General features: G+C 44.8%; 1 protein-coding gene across 5 annotated transcripts in view; it reads right to left on the minus strand.

The window, feature by feature from the left end:
* LOC135544404 (retinoic acid receptor RXR-alpha-A-like) overlaps positions 1–20,425 on the minus strand; it is a 156,863-nt gene that overhangs the window by 67,510 nt on the left and 68,928 nt on the right. For all 5 annotated transcript variants that reach the window (XM_064971981.1, XM_064971983.1, XM_064971982.1 and 2 more), the window contains one exon: positions 6,431–6,669. In XM_064971981.1, the coding sequence (XP_064828053.1) occupies positions 6,431–6,669 (239 nt within the window). The remainder of the gene's footprint in view (positions 1–6,430; positions 6,670–20,425) is intronic.

The raw sequence follows: 20,425 nt of genomic DNA on the forward strand, positions 1-20,425 counted from the left end.
TGTGTCTGTCCAGTGTACAGTATAAATGTGTGTGTCTGTCCAGTGTACTGTATGAATATGTGTGTCTGTCCAGTGTACTGTATGTACTGTATGAATATGTGTGTCTGTCCAGTGTACAGTATGAATATGTGTGTCTGTCCAGTGTACTGTAAGAATATGTGTGTCTGTCCAGTGTAATGTATGTACTGTATGAATATGTGTGTCTGTCCAGTGTACTGTATGTACAGTATGAATATGTGTGTCTGTCCAGTGTACTGTATGTACTGTAAGAATACATGAGTCTGTCCAGTGTACTGTATGTACTGTATGAATATGTGTCTGTCCAGTGTACTGTATGAATATGTGTGTCTGTCCAGTGTACTGTATGAATATGTGTGTCTGTCCAGTGTACTGTATGTACAGCATGAATATGTGTGTCTGTCCAGTGTACTGTATGTACTGTATGAATATGTGTGTATGTCCAGTGTACTGTATGAATATGTGTGTCTGTCCAGTGTACTGTATGAATATGTGTGTCTGTCCAGTGTACTGTATGTACAGCATGAATATGTGTGTCTGTCCAGTGTACTGTCCAGTGTACTGTATGAATATGTGTCGGTCCAGTGTACTGTATGTACTGTAAGAATATGTGTGTCTGTCCAGTGTACTGTATGAATATGTGTGTCTGTCCAGTGTACTGTGTGTACTGTATGAATATGTGTGTCTGTCCAGTGTACTGTATGAATATGTGAGTCTGTCCAGTGTACTGTAAGAATATGTGTGTCTGTCCAGTGTACTGTAAGAATATGTGTGTCTGTCCAGTGTACTGTATGTACTGTATGAATATGTGAGTCTGTCCAGTGTACTGTATGTACTGTAAGAATATGTGTGTCTGTCCAGTGTACTGTATGAATATGTGTGTCTGTCCAGTGTACTGTATGTACTGTAAGAATATGTGTGTCTGTCCAGTGTACTGTATGTACAGTATTAATATGTGTATCTGTCCAGTGTACTGTATGTACTGTAAGAATATGTGTGTCTGTCCAGTGTAATGTATGTACTGTATGAATATGTGTGTCTGTCCAGTGTACTGTATGTACTGTATGAATATGTGTGTCTGTCCAGTGTACTGTATAAATGTGTGTGTCTGTCCAGTGTACTGTATGAATATGTGTGTCTGTCCAGTGTACTGTATGAATATGTGTGTCTGTAAAGTGTAATGTATGTACTGTATGAATATGTGTGTCTGTCCAGTGTACAGTATAAATGTGTGTGTCTGTCCAGTGTACTGTATGAATATGTGTGTCTGTCCAGTGTACTGTATGTACTGTATGAATATGTGTGTCTGTCCAGTGTACAGTATGAATATGTGTGTCTGTCCAGTGTACTGTAAGAATATGTGTGTCTGTCCAGTGTAATGTATGTACTGTATGAATATGTGTGTCTGTCCAGTGTACTGTATGTACAGTATGAATATGTGTGTCTGTCCAGTGTACTGTATGTACTATATGAATATGTGTGTCTGTCCAGTGTACTGTATGAATATGTGTGTCTGTCCAGTGTACTGTATGAATATGTGTGTCTGTCTAGTGTAATATATGAATATGTGTGTCTGTCCAGTGTACTGTATGAATATGTGTGTCTGTCCAGTGTAATATATGAATATGTGTCTGTCCAGTGCACTGCATGTACTGTATGAATATGTGTGTCTGTCCAGTGTACTGTATGAATATGTGTGTCTGTCCAGTGTAATATATGAATATGTGTGTCTGTCCAGTGTATTATATGAATATGTGTGTCTGTCCAGTGTACTGCATGTACTGTATGAATATGTTTGTCTGTCCAGTGTACTGTATGAATATGTGTGTCTGTTCTGTGTACTGTATGAATATGTGTGTCTGTCCAGTGTACTGTATGTACTGTATGAATATGTGTGTCTTTCCAGTGCACTGTATGAATATGTGTCAGTCAGTGTACTGTATGTACTGTTTGAATATGTGTGTCTGTCCAGTGTACTGTATGTACTGTATGAATATGTGTGTATGTATGTGTATGTCCAGTGTACTGTATGAATATGTGTGTCTGTCCAGTGTACAGTATGAATATGTGTGTCTGTCCAGTGTACTGTATGAATATGTGTGTCTATCCAGTGTACTGTGTGTACTGTATGAATATGTGTGTCTGTCCAGTGTACTGTATGAATATGTGTGTCTGTCCAGTGTATTGTATGTACTATATGAATATGTGTGTCTGTCCAGTGTAATGTATGTACAGTATGAATATGTGTGTCTATCCAGTGTACTGCATGAATATGTGTGTCTGTCCAGTGTACTGTATGTACAGTATGAATGTGTGTGTCTGTCCAGTGAACAGTATGACTATGTGTGTCTATCCAATGTACTGTATGTACTGTATGAATATGTGTGTCTGTCCAGTGTACTGTATGAATATGTGTGTCTGTCCAGTGTACTGTATGTCCTGCATGAATATCTGTGTCTATCCAGTGTACTGTATGAATATGTGTGTCTGTCCAGTGTACTGTATGTACATTATGAATATGTGTGTCTGTCCAGTGTACTGCATGTACTGTATGAATATGTGTGTCTGTCCAGTGTACTGTATGAATATGTGTGTCTGTCCAGTGTACTGTGTGTAGTGTACTGTATGAATATGTGTGTCTGTCCAGTGTGTACTGTATGAATATGTGTGTCTGTCCAGTGTACTGTATGTACAGTATGAATATGTGTGTCTGTCCAGTGTACTGTATGTACTGAATATGTGTGTCTGTCCAGTGTAATGTATGTACAGTATGAATATGTGTGTCTGTCCAGTGTACTGCATGTACTGTATGAATATGTGTGTCTGTCCAGTGTACTGTATGTACTGTATGAATATGTGTGTCTGTCCAGTGTACTGTATGTTCAGTATGAATATGTGTGTCTGTCCAGTGTACTGTATGTACTGTATGTATGTGTGTCTGTCCAGTGTACTGTATGTACTGTATGAATATGTGTGTCTGTCCAGTGCACTGTATGAATATGTGTGTCTGTCCAGTGTACTGTATGAATATGTGTGTCTGTCCAGTGTACTGTATGTACTGTATGAATATGTGTGTCTGTCCAGTGTACTGTATGTACTGTATGAATATGTGTGTCTGTCCAGTGTACTGTATGAATATGTGTGTCTGTCCAGTGTAATGTATGAATATGTGTGTCTGTCCAGTGTACTGTATGAATATGTGTGTCTGTCCAGTGCACTGTATGAATATGTGTGTCTGTCCAGTGTACTGTATGAATATGTGTGTCTGTCCAGTGTACTGTATGAATATGTGTGTCTGTCCACTGTATGTACTGTATGAATATGTGTGTCTGTCCAGTGTACTGTATGTACTGTAAGAATATGTGTGTCTGTCCAGTGTACTGTATGTACTGTATGAATATGTGTGTCTGTCCAGTGTACTGTATGAATATGTGTGTCTGTCCAGTGTACTGTATGTACTGTATGAATATGTGTGTCTGTCCAGTGTACTGTATGTACAGTATGAATATGTGTGTCTGTCCAGTACTGTATGAATATGTGTGTCTGTCCAGTGTACTGTATGAATATGTGTGTCTGTCCAGTGTATTGTATGAATATGTGTGTCTGTCCAGTGTACTGTATGAATATGTGTGTCTGTCCAGTGTACTGTATGAATATGTGTGTCTGTCCAGTGTACTGTATGAATATGTGTGTCTGTCCAGTGTACTGTATGAATATGTGTGTCTGTCCAGTGTACTGTATGAATATGTGTGTCTGTCCAGTGTATGAATATGTGTGTCTGTCCAGTGTACTGTATGTGTGGGAGGTAGCAGGTGGGGGGGGGGGTGTTCCAGATCCTGGGAGGTTAAAGTCAGAGGGCCCAGAGAGTGGCGATCTCCTTCTGCCTGACTGCTCCTGAAAACAAGCCGAGTGTTGAGACTAAGTGGCATCTGCCGTCTGACTCAAATCACCTTCCTTCAGAAAAGCTGTGCCTCGTGACCGCAGGGCCATGCTACCATCTTTAACCCTCCAACCAGCCTCTCACCACCTGTAGCCACCACCCACCAGCCACCACCCTCTCTCACCAACTGTAGCCACCACCCTCGTCAGCCAGCTACCACCCTCACCAGTCAGAACCAACCTTCAACATGACAAACTCTCACCAACCAACTGCAGTCACCATCTTTACCAGTCAGATTCCACCCTCCACCCTCACCAGCTTCCACACTCTGGTTCATCTCTGGTTCATCTCTGAGTGAAGGAGGTGAGTGAAGGAGGTGAGTGAAGAAGGTAAGTGCATGTTGAAGCTCAATCCTATCAAAGACAATATCAGTCAAACCTTCTCTCATACATTCTTTAAAATTGACACGGATCTGAGCAAAATCAACAGTAACTGTTGCTACCAAACATTATATTCACCCTGTATATTGAACAGGCCACACTAGGATCGAGTCCACAGTGCAGATGAAAGCACAGGAACTGAAAAGTGGAGGAGAGGAAGGGGGCTGGGGGGAGTGAGGCATTCTTTCTAGCAATGGAAGAAGAATCCAGAATCGGGCCCTCTCTTAATCGTGCCCTTAATCCACAGTAAGTCCATTTCATATGGGGCGCTTTGGTTCAGAACACAGTGAAAATCCCCGCAAAACCAGGGAACACCATCCCCAATAACAGCACATTGCTGACTCTCTATTTAACAAGATTTTTAGCAAATACAAAAAGGGAGTTAGTGCATTTTAGGCAAACTTGAAAAAATGTTGATATGGCTTTGAAAGGAAACTGGGCCATGGAAAGACAGCATTGTATTTTTTTCACCACCAAAGAAACTGGGGTGCTTATTCATGGAACTGGAGAGAGAGAGAGAGATAAAACGTTTGTGAGTGTAATGTTTACTAATGTTTCCCTTGTTCATTTCCCTTGTGTTTATTGTCTATTCCATTTTCCCCCACATACAACACCCGTTCTGCCAGTCACATTCTGTTTAAGGTCCCCAAAGTACACACATCCCTGGGTCGTTCGTCTTTTCAGTTCGCTGCAGCTAGCGACTGGAACGAGCTGCAACAAACACTCAAACTGGACAGTTTTCGCTCAATCTCTTCATTCAAATACTCATTCATAGACACCCTTACTGACAGTTGCGGCTGCTTTGCGTGATGTATTGTTGTCTCTGCCTTCTTGCCCTTTGTGCTGTTGTCTGTGCCCAATAATGTTTGTACCGTGTTTTGTGCTGCTACCATGTTCTGCTGCTGCCATGTTGTGTTGCTACCATGTTGTTGTCATGGTGTGTTGCTACCATGCTGTGTTGTTATGTGTTGCTCTCTTGCTATGTTGTTGTCTTAGGTCTCTCTTGATGTAGCATTGTGTTGTCTCTCTTGTCGTGATGTGTGTTTTGTCCTATATTTGTATATTGTTTAACATTTTGTTTTATCCCAGCCCCCGTTCCCGCAGGAGGCCTTTTGCCATTGTAATTAAGAATTTGTTCTTAATTGACTTGCCTCGTTAAATAAAGGTTAAATAATTAAAATACAAAATTATACTTTGGTAATATAAACATACACTACTGTTCAAAAGTTTGGGGTCACTTTGAAATGTCCTTGTTTGTGAAATAAAATCACATTTTTTGTTAGCACAGCAGAAAGCTGTTGTACTGATTAAAGAAGCAATAAAACTGTCATTCTTTAGACTAGTTGAGTATACCGCTAGAAACTCGTCAGTCTATTCTGGCAGCTTCATTAAATAGTACATGCAAAACACCAGTCTCAACGTCAACAGTGAAGAGGCGACTTGGCCTTCTAGGCAGAGTTCCTCTGTCCAGTGTCTGTGTTCTTTTGCCCATCTTACTCTTTTCTTTTTATTGGTCAGTCTGAGATTAGGCTTTTTCTTTGCAACTCTGCCTAGAAGGCCAGCATCCCGGAGTCGCCTCTTCACTGTTGACGTTGAGACTGGTGTTTTGCGGGTACTATTTAATGAAGCTGCCAGAATAGACTGATGAGTTCGTCATGTTGCCAATAAAGCCATTTGAAGTGAATTGAGAGAGAGAGAGAGAGAGAGGGAGAGAGAGAGAGAGAGAGAGAGAGAGAGAGAGAGAGAGAGAATGAAAGTACAAATCAGAGCGAGAAATAAGGGAAGAAACCAGATAGCAAGGGGGAGAGAGAAGTATGTTGAGAAAAAGGGGAAGAGAACAGGATGGGTTGAGAGAGAGTGGAAAGATTAGGTCTGGGGGGGGGAAAGAGAGTGAAAGACATAGCTTAAGTATCAAACTTAGAACAATAGAGGGTCATGGAAGGGCCTAGCACGTTATCACAGGGTCCAGTACTAGAGACAGTTGAATGCCTATGACAGTTGTCTGTGTCTTGGGCAGGTGTGTGTGTGTGTGTCCATGTGTGTGTGATATACAGGTATCAGTGTGTGTGTGTGAATCTGTGACAGGCCTTACCTGGGGGCTGACACTGGGGCCGTAGCCCATGCCGGGCGAGGACATGGAGTGTGGACCCATGGGGGAGTTGATGACAGAAAAGGGCGAGCCCAGGCCGTTCATGGGAGAACTCAGGGTGCTGATGGGAGAGTGCAAGGAGCCCGAGGGCCCCATGGAGGACGGGTTGAGCAGGGATGGGTGCATGCCCCGGTGGGACGTGGGAGAGCTCAGTGGAGATGAGGTCACCTGACCTGATGAATCTACACATGAAAGGAGAAGAAAATATGTCAGAATTTCCAGCGTCATTAGCAGTACTATCGTCGTTATCACAATATGAGCATCATGATCGTCATCAGCAGCAGCAGGAGCAGCATCAACATCTCCAACGTACTCTCAAGGGGAGCTGTTATTTCAATCATTACCAGAGCTGTCTAGCGGTATTAACTTGCCGCAAAAGCCATTACTTTATGATCTATCATGATGTATTCATATGTGATGAAAGATAAACATTGTGGACTGAAAAAAAAACTGGGTCTTGTTTCTCATGGTCTGATAGTCTTTAGGTGCCTTTTGGCAAACTTCAAGAGGACTGTCATCTACCATAAAGGTCTGATTGGTGGAGTGCGGCAGAGATGGTTATCCTTTCTGGAAGGTTCTCCCATCTCCCCAGAGGAACTCTAGAGCTCTGTCAGAGTGACCATCGGGTTCTTGGTCAACTCCCTGATTGCTGTTTGGCTGAGCAGTCAGCTCTAGGAAGAGTCTTGGTGGTTCCAAACTTCTTCCATTTTAAAATGATGGAGGCCACTGTGTTCTTGGGGACCTTCAATGCTGCAGAAATGTTTTGATACCCTTCCCCAGATTTGTGCCTCGACACAATCCTGTCTCTGAGCTCTACGTACAATTATATTGACCTCATGGCTTGGTTTTTGGAACCCTGTATAGACAAGTCTGTGCCTTTCCAAATCATGTCCAATCAATTGAATCTACGACAGGTGGACTCCAATCAAGTTGTAGAAACATCTCATGGATGATCAATGGAAACAGGATTCGAGTCTCATAGAAAAGGGTCTGAATACTTCTGTTAATAAGCTATTTCTGTTTTATGTTTTCAATAAATGTGCAAAAAAACAACAACAACAAAAAAACATTTTCTGCTTTGTCATTATGGGGTATTGTGTGTAGATTGCTGAGGAACTTGTTTTATTTAATCCATTTTAGAATAAGGCTGTAACGTAACAAAATGTGGAAAAACGTCAAGGGGTCTGAATACTTTCCGAAGGCACCGTAGAGGCCTATGGTCTAGGCCAAATGAGGTGTGCGACTATGATTTGAAAAAGTCGCAAAGAAAGGCACGCGCTGCTTCTTACCTTAAGCTGGGCATCATTCACAAGAGATAATATATCATTCACGAGTGACAGGCTAATATTGTCACCCATCACACTATTCTTGTGTTTGCGTATACTAATTAATATATGTGTGAAAGGTGATGTGATTTAGAATGGACCATTATCATACACCTGTCTTGAAACATGGGCAGGAGAAAAAAAATGCATGTCATCTATGCACTTAAATAGCAAATGTCCCCGTGGTTCAGACAATAGAGTGCTGAATACCAGACAGTTAGTAAGCTTGGTAGGCTACTAATGACCATCAGCAGCATCAGAGCTTGGAGAAGCCTAATTACCATGACTAAAGAGGCATGTAGATTTTGACTGCCGGTGTGTTCGGTCACAAGTCATAACAGCCCTAGCCACGACCCTGATCCTGACCTTTTAACATGACAGCTGAACTTGAGCTCTGCTCTGCAGGGCTGGAGGACTAGAGACAGACAGTGGTGCTTCACTTGGAACAGCCTTCCTCTGCTCTCAGTGTCTATTAAGCTCTGAAACTTCTCATTCTCCCTGTCTCTCTCTCCCTTCTCCCTGTCTCTCTCTCTCCCTTCTGCCTGTCTCTCTCTCTCACTCCCTTCTCCCCGTCTCTCTCTCTATCTCTCTCTCTCCCTTCTCCCTTCTCCTTGTCTCTCTCTCTCCCTTCTACCTGTCTCTCTGTTGCTTTCTCTCTTTCTCTTTTGTTTCTTAAAATAAAACTTCTGAACAGTTAGTCAAATGGCTACCAGGACTATTTACATGGACTTCCTTATTTTATTCTTATTTATTCTTACTTTTTCCACTGACTCTCTTGCACAGGCTCAATGTACACTCAATGGACTCTAACCACACACTCACACATTCTACACTGACACTCCAACACGCTTACGGATACACACACACACGCACACACACACACACACACACACACACACACACACACACACACACACACACACACACACACACACACACACACACACACACACACACACACACACACACACACACACACACACACACACACACACACACACACACACACACACACACACAAAATGCATATTGATGCCCCCCAAAGAGCAAGCTGTCATCAAGGCAAGGGTGGCTACTTTGAAGAATCTCAAATATAACATATATTTTCATTTGTTTAACACTTTTGACTGGTACTGTATATGTACATACTACCTAAATTACTGTACCTCAACTAACCCGTTCCCCTGCACATTGACTCAGTACCGGTACCGCCGGTACTATTTTTCCTTTCGTTTATTTAGCAATTTTTCTTACTTACTTTTTTATAACTCTGCATGGATGGTTAAGGGGTCATGCATAAGCATTTCACGGTCAGGTCTACACCTGTTGTATTTGGCGCACGAGCTCTGGGGGCCCATGCACATGTCATCAAAATCTATTTTTTTAAACACTTAATAAATCATTTTGACAGTAACCTTCCAAGAAGTAATTCAGAAACCTTTTAAATGTCTATATGTACTAGGAAGCTAAGTGTTTGTTTCTTGGGCTTCAGGAATGTGACTGAAAAAGTGACTCGGGCCTTGAAAAATGAAAGTGATTGAAAGTATAAGGGGATATCAGTGAACAAATGCTGTGGTCAAGGCTACGACGGTGCCAGTGCAATGACTGGAGCTGACTCAGGTGTTCAAAAGCACATATCAGACCGAGAGCCTAATGCTTCTTCGGTAATTCTTTATGAGTTTTAGTTTAGAAAACGATTTCTCCACCGAAGCGACAGTTACAGGGAGGGATGAAACAGCGTTATTGCCGTAGCAACAGCAGGGAAACTGGACAGAAGGGAGTTGTGCTTCAAATACAGCAGTTCCGCGACATCTATCATTTTTATTTTTTATTTTTCACCTTTATTTAACCATGTAGGCAAGTTGAGAACAAGTTCTCATTTACAACTGCGACCTGGCTAAGATAAAGCAAAGCAGTTCGACACATACAACGACACAGAGTTACACATGGAGTAAAACAAACATACAGTCAATAATACAGTAGACAAATAAGTCTATATACAATGTGAGCAAGAGAGGTGAGATAAGGGAGGTAAAGGCAACAAAAGGCCACGGTGGTGAAGTAAATACAATATAGCAAGTAAAACACTGGAAAGGGAGAATTGCAGTGGAAGAATGTGCAAAGTAGAAATAAAAATAATGGGGTGCAAAGGAGCAAAATAAATAAATACAGTAGGGAAAGAGGTAGTTATTTGGGCTAAATTATAGATGGACTATGTACAGGTGCAGCAATCTGTGAGCTGCTCTGACAGCTGGTGCTTAAAGCTAGGGAGGGAGATAAGTGTTTCCAGTTTCAGAGATTTTTCTAGTTCGTTCCAGTCATTGGCAGCAGAGAACTGGAAGGAGGTGGCCAAAGGAAGAATTGGTTTTGGGGGAGACCAGAGGGGTATACCTGCTGGAGCACGTGCTACAGGTGGGTGCTGCTATGGTGACCAGCGAGCTGAGAAAAGGGGGGCCTTATATAGATAATTGAGCCTCTCATTCTCCTTAATTGTCTGCCTCAACACGTTACGGAAAGAAGCTCTTGGAATAGGTTGTCTGGATACTGGCAGATGCAAATAGATTATCATCTCTAGTGGACAACCGTTCTTGTGGGCTTGAACAAAAAAGCGTTTTGCGATCTGAGTTGTGTGGTTGCAAATATCAACAATCCCTTACCTCTAGTATATCTTGGCATGCATCATTTAAGACTAAGTTTAAATTATGTGCAGTTCAATGAACATATTATGCTCAATGTCTCAATAAAGTCTGGGTTGAACACAAAAAAGGAGGACTTCAGGAGACCAGGGGAGTTCAACAATAAATGGTGCTTGAATTTATCCTCAAGCTGACTACTTTTTTCGTCATTGTTAGGCTATTTAATGCACAATTTTTTTTAAAGTTTAGAAATAGCAATTAAATACACAGCTATAGATAGTACACTGCATATAATGAAACAATCCTCAGTAAACTAGTGTTTTGAGGGTGGACTGACTGAATTATTTGGCATTAACGGACTGGTTTTAAGCACAACAACTTTCTATCCAAGCTGGGAAAGAGCACGAGGACAGTTCATGTCATGCAGGTTCAGGTAGCCTATACAGGACAGTTGTATATTCAACTAAATCAATTGGTAGCTGATTAGTATGCTGTTGCATCGAAAATACATTTGGCAATCTGCAATGTTTGAATTTCTAACATTATAGCTTCTCTCCTGGTCAGCAGGCTTCCTAACAGCAGCCAGGTTGCTAGCTCAGCTCAGCTCAGTCAAACACTTCCCCTGCATCCTGCTCTCTTCACGAGCACTTCCTGCAAACACACCACTACCTCACAGTCACATACACAGGAGGGGAGGGAGGGGCAGCCCTATCCACTCCCAAACAAACACTCTTCAATAAATGGCCAACTCTATATCAGTTCTATAATTAATACTCAGACTGATGATGTTCAAGTGCTTCCATCCTCATGATGACATTTTTTTCTTCAGATAATATCCGCCCATTGCTAAAGAAGCTCTGCCTGAGCCAGCAGTTCCTCACATCCATTCTCCAACTGGGTTTTAATTCAGGGTGATAAAGCAGGCTGTGGTATTAGAGCTGCCAATCTGTCAATGTGAGGCCTCAGTGGGGGGTGCAGGTTAGCTGACAGAGAGAGAGGAGAGGAGGCCCAGGCTAAGGCAGGCAGGCCCTAACCCACAGGGGGAGTGAGAGCCAGGATGTGGGGCAACTCAAGCCTCTCTCTCTCTGGCTGTTAGCAGGGGACCAGGGCTCAGTGAAAAGGCCAGAGCAGGGAGACATAAGAACATGACTGTATGTCTGCTGAGTGCTGACCTTGCCTTGCCTGAGGCTGATTCTGTGTTTAGTCATAAGTGTATGACTCCATTTAGTTAAGTTAACCTAATTTATCATAAATGGGTACAGTGTACTGTATGTGTGTGTGTGCTCCAGTGTGTGTGCTCCAGTGTGTGTGCTCCCGTGTATGTGCTCCCGTGTGCGTGCTTGCCCACCAAGCCTAAGTGGCGCTTGCTTGTGTGTTCTTGTGCGAGTGAGTGGGTGGGGATGCCAGAGCGGGATTACAGATGGATGAAAAGGGCTCTGGCTTTAATCCCCCCCAGAGAGGGGCACAGCTGTTAGAAGAGGGGACAGACAGGGTGGGGGTGGTGGGGGTGGTGGGACGGTACTGCCACCACTGCAGTCTCTGTCACCACTGCAGTCTCTGTCACCAAGGTCACAGAGTGACACTGCGAAGCTAACCATTTTCTAAATTCTCTTCAAAGGCAGCAGACAATACAATCAATAAATACCTTGGTGCTTCTATCCTGCCTCTACTGGGTCTCTTACTACCGTATCCGCTATAGCTGCCTGAGCTCCTCCCAGCTCTACTAGCCCTCAACTAGCAGCTCACTATGCTTTCATTCCAACTCGTTTTGTCTTTCACACACTCATTTTTGTCCCAACCTGTTGGGCTGGAAAGTCATCTGAAGAAACAGGGCAAGTTCCAGCGACCGTTTGTACTACCTGCACCGCACATAAAACAAATATGCTCACAAGATTAGATAAGAGTGTTTAAAAGAGAGCTGGAGGGAGGAGGAAGGAGGGAGTAGAGGGGGGAAATGGTGGCAGGCGTCCAGTTCCCCTCTGTGCCAACACAACACACAACACAAAAGGTTGACACATGTTTTGATGGGGAATGAAAGTGTTTCTGAGCTTTGTCGTTCCGAATGGCTTCCAGCACTGCCTGCCTGCCTGTCTGCCTGCCTGCCTGTTCCAGGCTGTCGATTGGGCAGCGCTGCCGGTTACACAGAAGCACAACTGACAGATACAAATGAGGAAATTAGGGCCCATCTCAAAGGCAGGAGGCGGCAGAGTGCAACACTAAACCCTCCACACGGGCAGGACTCTCCCTTGTGCTTTTTCTCCCTCCCTCAGTGTGCTTTCAGCCAGGTCCTCTCATTCAGCTGAGCTGTGTTATGTTGTTTATAGGATGTGATAAGAGCTGAGATGAGAGGGGAGGTGTTTGGGGCATTCAGTATTCTACTCTGTGACATGAGGCCTGACTGCTGTATACAGGAGTCGGACTGGGAGGAGGCTGGGGAGGGGAGTTAGGTGAAGGGTGTCCCAGAGATAAATGGGAGTGGGTGGGAGGGTCAGGGGAGCACACCCCCAGAGATGTGAAAGGAGCGAGGGGAGGAGCCCAGGTCCTGGACCTCACACAGCAGTGGGACCCTGCCAGAGACCTGACTACATGACGAATGTCTGCACTTGAAAATAAATTGGTTTCATTTATTAATTGTCCTGCTTCTCTCCCTCCTTTTATCCAAAGTACTTACAGTCGAGTATTCATACATTTTAAGTCTGGGTGGACCAAGAATCAAAGTCACTATCCTGGCATTGCAAGCACCATGCTCTACTAACTGAGCTTCAGAGCAATTCCCTCTTTCTCTGTCTTTCTTCCTCTGTCGTTCTTCCTCTGTCGTTCTTCCTCTGTCGTTCTTCCTCTGTCGTTCTTCCTCTGTCGTTCTTCCTCTGTCGTTCTTCCTCTGTCGTTCTTCCTCTGTCTTTCTTCCTCTGTCGTTCTTCCTCTGTCGTTCTTCCTCTGTCGTTCTTCCTCTGTCGTTCTTCCTCTGTCGTTCTTCCTCTGTCGTTCTTCCTCTGTCGTTCTTCCTCTGTCGTTTCTTCCTCTGTCTTCTTCCTCTGTCCTTCCTCTGTCTTTCTTCCTCTGTCGTTCTTCCTCTGTCGTTCTTCCTCTGTCGTTCTTCCTCTGTCGTTCTTCCTCTGTCTTTCTTCCTCTGTCGTTCTTCCTCTGTCTTTCTTCCTCTGTCTTTCTTCCTCGCTTCTCTCTCTGTCTTTCTTCCTCTGTCGTTCTTCCTCTGTCTTTCTTCTTCTGTCTTTCTTCCTCTGTCTTTCTTCCTCTGTCTTTCTTCCTCTGTCTTTCTTCCTCGCCTCTCTCTCTCCCTCTCTCTCTCCCTCTCTCTCTCTCTACCTGTCTCTGCCTGTCTCTCTCTGTTCTGGGGGTTGATAGTGTACAACTGAGCCACAGAAGGTTCACATTTAGTTTATCTCTCTGGAACAGTTACAGTATCACCATGCACGGAGAACAAAGCCACTTCGCATTCCTCTGAGGCAGAGAGTATAATAAAACCAAGCCCATTCTTACAAAGCCTGGTCTGTGTTCTGAGAGTTCTGTGAAGAGACAGTCAATTGTTTGGATCCTGTTAGTGTACTAGTGTTCAGACATAGGGCCTATACGGGTCTAGTTCAGCAACACATAGAACCAGTGAGTCAGTGACTCATGAGTCATAACTCTCTAGGCCATGTGCTCTCTCTCAGAGGCGTGTTAGTGGCAGTGGTGGGATTTCTGATGGATCCCTAAAGCACCACCAGCCCATCAGCTCTGTGTTAAAGTGCTGCTGCCACCACCAGTGGTCCTGCATTATGAATAAGAACAACCTGCAACCGGACCCAAACGGAGAAGACCTAAAACCTCAGGAACATAGAGTCTGTTCCTAGCGCTTCTCTCATCTCCCTCTCCAACTGCCATCCTCCATAATTCAACTACCCAGCGCCACCGGGGAGATTTGGTTGGAGGATGTGGGGGAGGGAGGGGGATAAAGTGACAACAGAACAGAGACTCTTCAAAATCCACGGAAATCACCGACGTCCAGTTTCCATGATGCACTCATTCTTCCCGCAGAGTCAGGATGACCCAATGTCAATGTGCACCACACCCCGCTCTCTCCAGTCCCTTCACTCTAACATTGGGATACACACAGCAAATGCCAACCCATGGTTAAGTTCACAGCCCCTATATACCCACATCCCTCCATAGGCCTCTTCAGATCCTTAACAATGTCATACAGACAGATTTCCAGGAGGCATAACGCTGACAGCGAGAGGAGCTTCAGAGCCATATGCCACCTTGGCAGGGTCCCGGCTCAGACTCTATGCACAATGGCTTTTCCATGCTGCTCTTATGACAGCGGCTCACTCCACAAATGATGCCATCGCTGGTAAACAGTCCAGGAAAAAAAGAGATCATTTCAGATTTTCACAGCCTTGTACTCAGCATCAAGACCAACGGGAGCCTCCATCCTCTTGGTGAATCATTCGCACGTTGTCCGCTTCATTACAGCGGCTAGGCTAATAAACCAGCACTTGAGTTTGGGCTTTCTTATCAACGCAGACTTGTCCAGCCACTTCCCTCTTTTGAGGCTCCACGCAAAATCTATTACTCACAAAGATGTTTGGAGGTAGGAGGAATGGCGGTTTGAAGCCACCCAGAGTGAGCACCGCGCAGGGCAGCCGCAGCAGTGAGGATGAAACTGCCGTCATTAGCATTTCTCAGGGAGGTTCTTGTGTATTCACAGATATGAGGGAGAGAAAACAGAACCCAATCCAGTCGGTAGAGCATGGCGCTTGCAACGCCAAGCATCGTGGGTTCGATTCCCGCTGGGACCACCCATATGTAAAAGTAGTGGCCCCAGCCGACTTGTAAGTCGCTTTGGACAAAAGCGTCTGCTAAATGGGATATATATATATATTTTTTTTAAGACGGCCCACGCCGCTGTTCCAGGGCCCAAAAACAAAAATGAAAGGGAATGAAGAAATTCGAATGCTCATTTGGAGTGCTTTACCTACGATGTCTGAATCCGCCGAGAAATGACAAGTAACTACCTTGGCACTTTATCCAGGATGCTCGTCGAGAGAAAAGTGACTTCTGTGTACGTGTTAACAATATTCATGAGTCTTTTATTATGATACTCCTCACACTCGCTATCAATAATTTAACTGCTGCACTGTTTATTATGATGACTTTCTCAAAGCAGGACAATTTTTTGTGTGTGTGTGTGAGTGTGTGCGCGAGTGTTTGCTCATTAATCAGGGAGACTCTCTCTGGGTTTGTATAAACATTGTATAATCTGGTCCACACAGTTTAAGCAGTCAGAGTAAATATTCCAGCCTGATGTGTTTACTCTATGGCAAGGGGGAGCTGGCAAGGAAGGACAGGGTGTGGGGTAGGTGGGGGCTCAGGGTGACGGCTATTGCTTTCAGCGGCAGTCATGACGAGAGGAGATGCGAGCCGACAGCAGAACCGCAACTGTCGCCGGAGACTCCGGGAAGCCTAAATAAAGGTATTATTCTCCTCAACCCGCTTTCACTTTCTGAAAAGGCCCCTGTCCCGTCTGCAAACCACATGTACAGTGAAAGAGAGAAAAACGGGGGGGGGACGTCGATGCTGGAAAAATGGCTGCAAGGAACCCAAATCGGCCACCCATACCATCTCAGTAGGTGGGCCGCTAACGACCATCATTTGATACGGAATGTTGCTATAACCTCATTCTCTTCTTTTATCCGCTGACACAACTGGCTTCATTAAGGATTTAACTCCGTCCCTCTCACTCCTCTCCCCTTGGCTGTGCCATCAGTCGGAAGAAAGAGCGTTTTTCTCTGGCTATGAGCGAATGAGCGGCCTGGTTGACTGAAGTGGCTAGAGAGGGCGACAGAGACGCGGTTGGCCACGTCTAAGTGCCAGATAAGCTGCAGATTACCAGCGCTATCGCCAACTGTGGCCTTGCTGCCAACACTGTGATCTACTGATATGGCCTAATTGTTCTCTTTCGCTCCGAGGTGATACGGCGTCTCTCTGTGAGCCAGACAGCTAGTCAGCCCCACCAGCAGCAGCGCTAGCTGGGGAACAAAAGAGCAGATGCTGCTCAGAGTAGATAGAGCTGGGCCAGGCCAGGCAGCACTACTCTACACTCTCCATCCAGAGTGCCTGGCTGCCACAGAGGTTGATCTGTTCTGGAGAGCTTCCTACTCAGTGAAATTGATTTAGGAGTTTGGAGAGCGGCCAAATGCAGGGACGTCTGATAGAGCGATTCTCTGACTGAACTCGGCACAGTATCGATAAAAAGAGCAGGTATTTGTAAGGGATTCGGGACAATGCAAATGTTCAGTTTCATGTAGCATGACAGGGATCTCTATCATATCAGTGTTCTTGTCTCCATCAGTGAGTCCATGGCATCTGTCTTACTGTACAGTCACACACTCCGTCATCTTCATGGCCAGACCAATACGTGGCCAGAGGTTCAAATCCTGACAGGTCGGATCACACGCAAACACACACACCCACTATTTCCTTTCAGTCCATATCCATCTCCACATTTCCCTGATAACTCCATTACAGCCTCCCCTCATATCTCCCCATGTCCCAAGTTATGACGTGCTATTCCTTTGTGTGACAGCCTGGGATTCACACTCATCAAGCCGGCACATTCCTCCGGGCAAAAACAGGTTGAATCCGAGTTGTTTCCATTTCAGTTCAACAACAAAAATCTATGTGATGACGTTGAATCAACATGGAAAACTAATTGTACTTGGAATTCCGTATTTCTTTCACCCAACGTTCAACCTAAATCCAATGACATGGTGAATTTTTGCTTTTGATTCCACGTTGAATTTGCATTAGATAGCCGTTGAACTGACGTCTGTGCCCAGTGGAATGCTTATTTCTACATCAGAGATAGGCCAGCTGCAGCGTCGCCAAGCCCTACCGCTGTCCTCTCCTCCGGAGCTGTATCTGCCTGACAATGGATGAGTTGATCAGAGCGGGAGCGAGACATTCCATTTAAAGGTAATTACTGAAGCAGGACAACCTGTGGAGTCCTCCCGGTGAAGATGATTACATCTGCTGCTGCCCGGGTCAGCCCGGCCTCCCCTGGGCTCTCTGAAGACTCATTACCTTGTCAGAGGCAGGGCAGCGCTATGTAAATACGTAACAGCTAGCGCTAGGTAGGTTGCCCTGCTTTTACACAGAACAGAAAAGTTCCGGATGGAGCGCAATCTCTTAGAGAGAAAAAAAGTGTTTGACTCCATAGATGGATAATTACGTGAGAGCTGTGAGAGCCTGCTCTCAGCTCCTCTGTGGATCACCTACTATTATTAGGAAGATAGGCTAGCTTATTGTTTTACAGGTTTCCTTTAACCGAGCGGACACGACACAGCTCTGATTACAGTACTGTAGGGCTCTCAACATGGTCACATGGCTGCAAGAGCTGCTCATTGCAGTGACTATTTGTGTGTTCTCTGTAATATGCTTTGCAGTAAACACAGTGATTCGGGACAGCCAGGAAGCTATGATTCAATGTTGAGCTTCCTCTTTTGTTGGCTATCTGAAATTGTATGCAAAATCACAGCTGAGAGCCTCATCTAACTGCCTTGGTGCCAAAAACACACACGCACACACACACACACACACACACACACACACACACACACACACACACACACACACACACACACACACACACACACACACACACACACACACACACACACACACACACACACACACACACACACACACACACACACACACACACACACACACACACACACACACACACACACACACACACACACACACACACACGGACAAAGTTTGATATCAGAAAGAAACAGGCTAGATTATAACTATAATTCACAACTGGTTCAGACTAGCTGTCACATTCATTCTCACTTCCAATGGTCCTCATAAAAAATGTGTCCTGATGAGAAGCACTCTATCTAAACTGAGGCCCCAGAAGGGTGATCTGCAGCAGTCTGGGCCTGAGGAGCTCTGAGTTGTGTTTCCCATGCATCACCCTGCAGGGTAGCTGGGGCCCTGCAGCCTCTGCTTTTATGAGGCGTGAGGGGAGTCTGGTGGTCAGGACCTGTGCCTTCCCCAGGCCTGAAGAACTCTTCAGTGGAAAACCACAGGGTCCATTTAGTCGCCACTCAAGTCTAGGCAATTAGACAGAGAGAGGGAACAGGAAACCATAAGAGGGAGGAGGAGGATACAGTAGGCTATGGGGCCTGAAACCATGTCTGAGTAGGACAGAGGTCTAATAAAACCATCCAACCACAGTTATGAATTATGACAATTATTACGGAATAAAAACAGAATGGCCGTTCGTTCTATTGGTCACACCACAGTGAGGAATCTACAGTCTATTCAGACGACTGGCTCTTTCTGTAGGGAGCCTCTTCCACTATTCTACTACAGTGCATTCGCAAAGAATTCTGACCCCCCCTTCCACATTTTGTTACGTTACAGCCTTATTTTAAAATGGTTATGAAATAAGAAATTCCTCATCAACCTGCACACAATACCCCATAATGACAAAGTGAGACTCGAAATTGAGCTCAACTGCATCCTATTTCCATGAATCATCCTTGAGATGTTTCTACAACTTGATTGGAGCCCACCTGTGGAATCTGCATGGTGGTGGCAGCACTATGTGGTGGGGGTGTTTTTCAGTGGAAGGGAGTAAAAGGCTAGTTAGGATCGAGGGAAAGATGAACGGAGAAAAGTACAGAGAGATCCTCGGTGAAAACCTGCTCCAGAATGTCCTTGAGTGGCCCAGCCAGAGTCCGGACTTGAACCCGATCGAACATCTCTGTAGAGACCTGAAAATAGCTGTGCAGCAACGCTCCCCATCCAACCTGACAGAGCTTGAGAGGATCTGCAGAGAAGAATGGGAGAAACTTCCCAAATACAGGTGTGCCAAGCTTGTAGTGACATACCCAAGAAGACTCGATGCTGTAATCACTACCACAGGTACTTCAACAAAGTACTGAGTAAAGGGTCTGAATACTTATGTTTTTTATTTGTAATACATTTCTAAAAATCTGTTTTTGATTTGTCATTATGGGGTATTTTGTAGAATAAGGCTGTAATGTAACAAAATGTGGAAAGAGTCAAGGGGTCTGAATACTTTCCGAATGCACCGTATAAGTACTCAGAGAGGGGTTGTGAATACATCTGACGATGGTAATACATGCTGGTGATAGCAAGAGACTTGGCCTCAGTTTCTGTGTTAATAGATCACATGGGGGAAAATTTGAAAATGTGTATCGGCGTGTGTGTACGTGTGGATTTGATTATGTGTGTGTGTGTGTGTGTGTGTGTGTGTGTGTGTGTGTGGGGGGGGATTCGTCCTTGGCCTCTGTCCTTGGCAGATGTTTCTACACATCACTCTACATATACCCTTGTAGGTTTGAGAGAGATATTATAATGGTTCATAGAAACGATCATTTCTCTCTTACACAAAGCTGGGTTTACATATCATTTAGGATAACAGATCCTTTTCAATTTTTCGTCAGAAAGACAAAAGAACCTGGTTCCCATTTCATTTTGGAAAAACAAAAAAGAATGGGATCTGTTTCAGTGGGAAGCCTGAATTTATTGACCATATAACAAGCCTTTGAAATATTCTTTTTCTCCCTCAGTTTCTTTCCAGAATATTATTATTTTCTTCTGGGCTGTGCAGTGCTGGGGCTCTGCGTAATGAAACCCAAATGGAGAATGATCTGGCTCTTGGCCCTGTTCTGTGCTGGAACACAGCAGCAAGGGGCCGCAGGGTGGGTTTGCCAGCCCCAGCCTTCCCCAGAAACATAGAGACGGCAGTCCTCCCAGTCCAGGCCCCAAGGGTGAGACTGAGGGGGAGTTGAAGGGGAGGGGAGGGGGGTCTGCTCTGGGAAACTATGTGTCTACGTGCTGCAGGAAGAGGCCTCGCGAGTCAGGGGGAACACACGCGCCTCACTGGGGGGGGTGGGGGGGGGGGGGCTGTGTGTGTGTGTGTGTCATATCGAATG

The sequence above is a fragment of the Oncorhynchus masou genome, chromosome 8, assembly GCF_036934945.1.
Source record: "Oncorhynchus masou masou isolate Uvic2021 chromosome 8, UVic_Omas_1.1, whole genome shotgun sequence".
Lineage (NCBI taxonomy): Eukaryota > Metazoa > Chordata > Actinopteri > Salmoniformes > Salmonidae > Oncorhynchus > Oncorhynchus masou.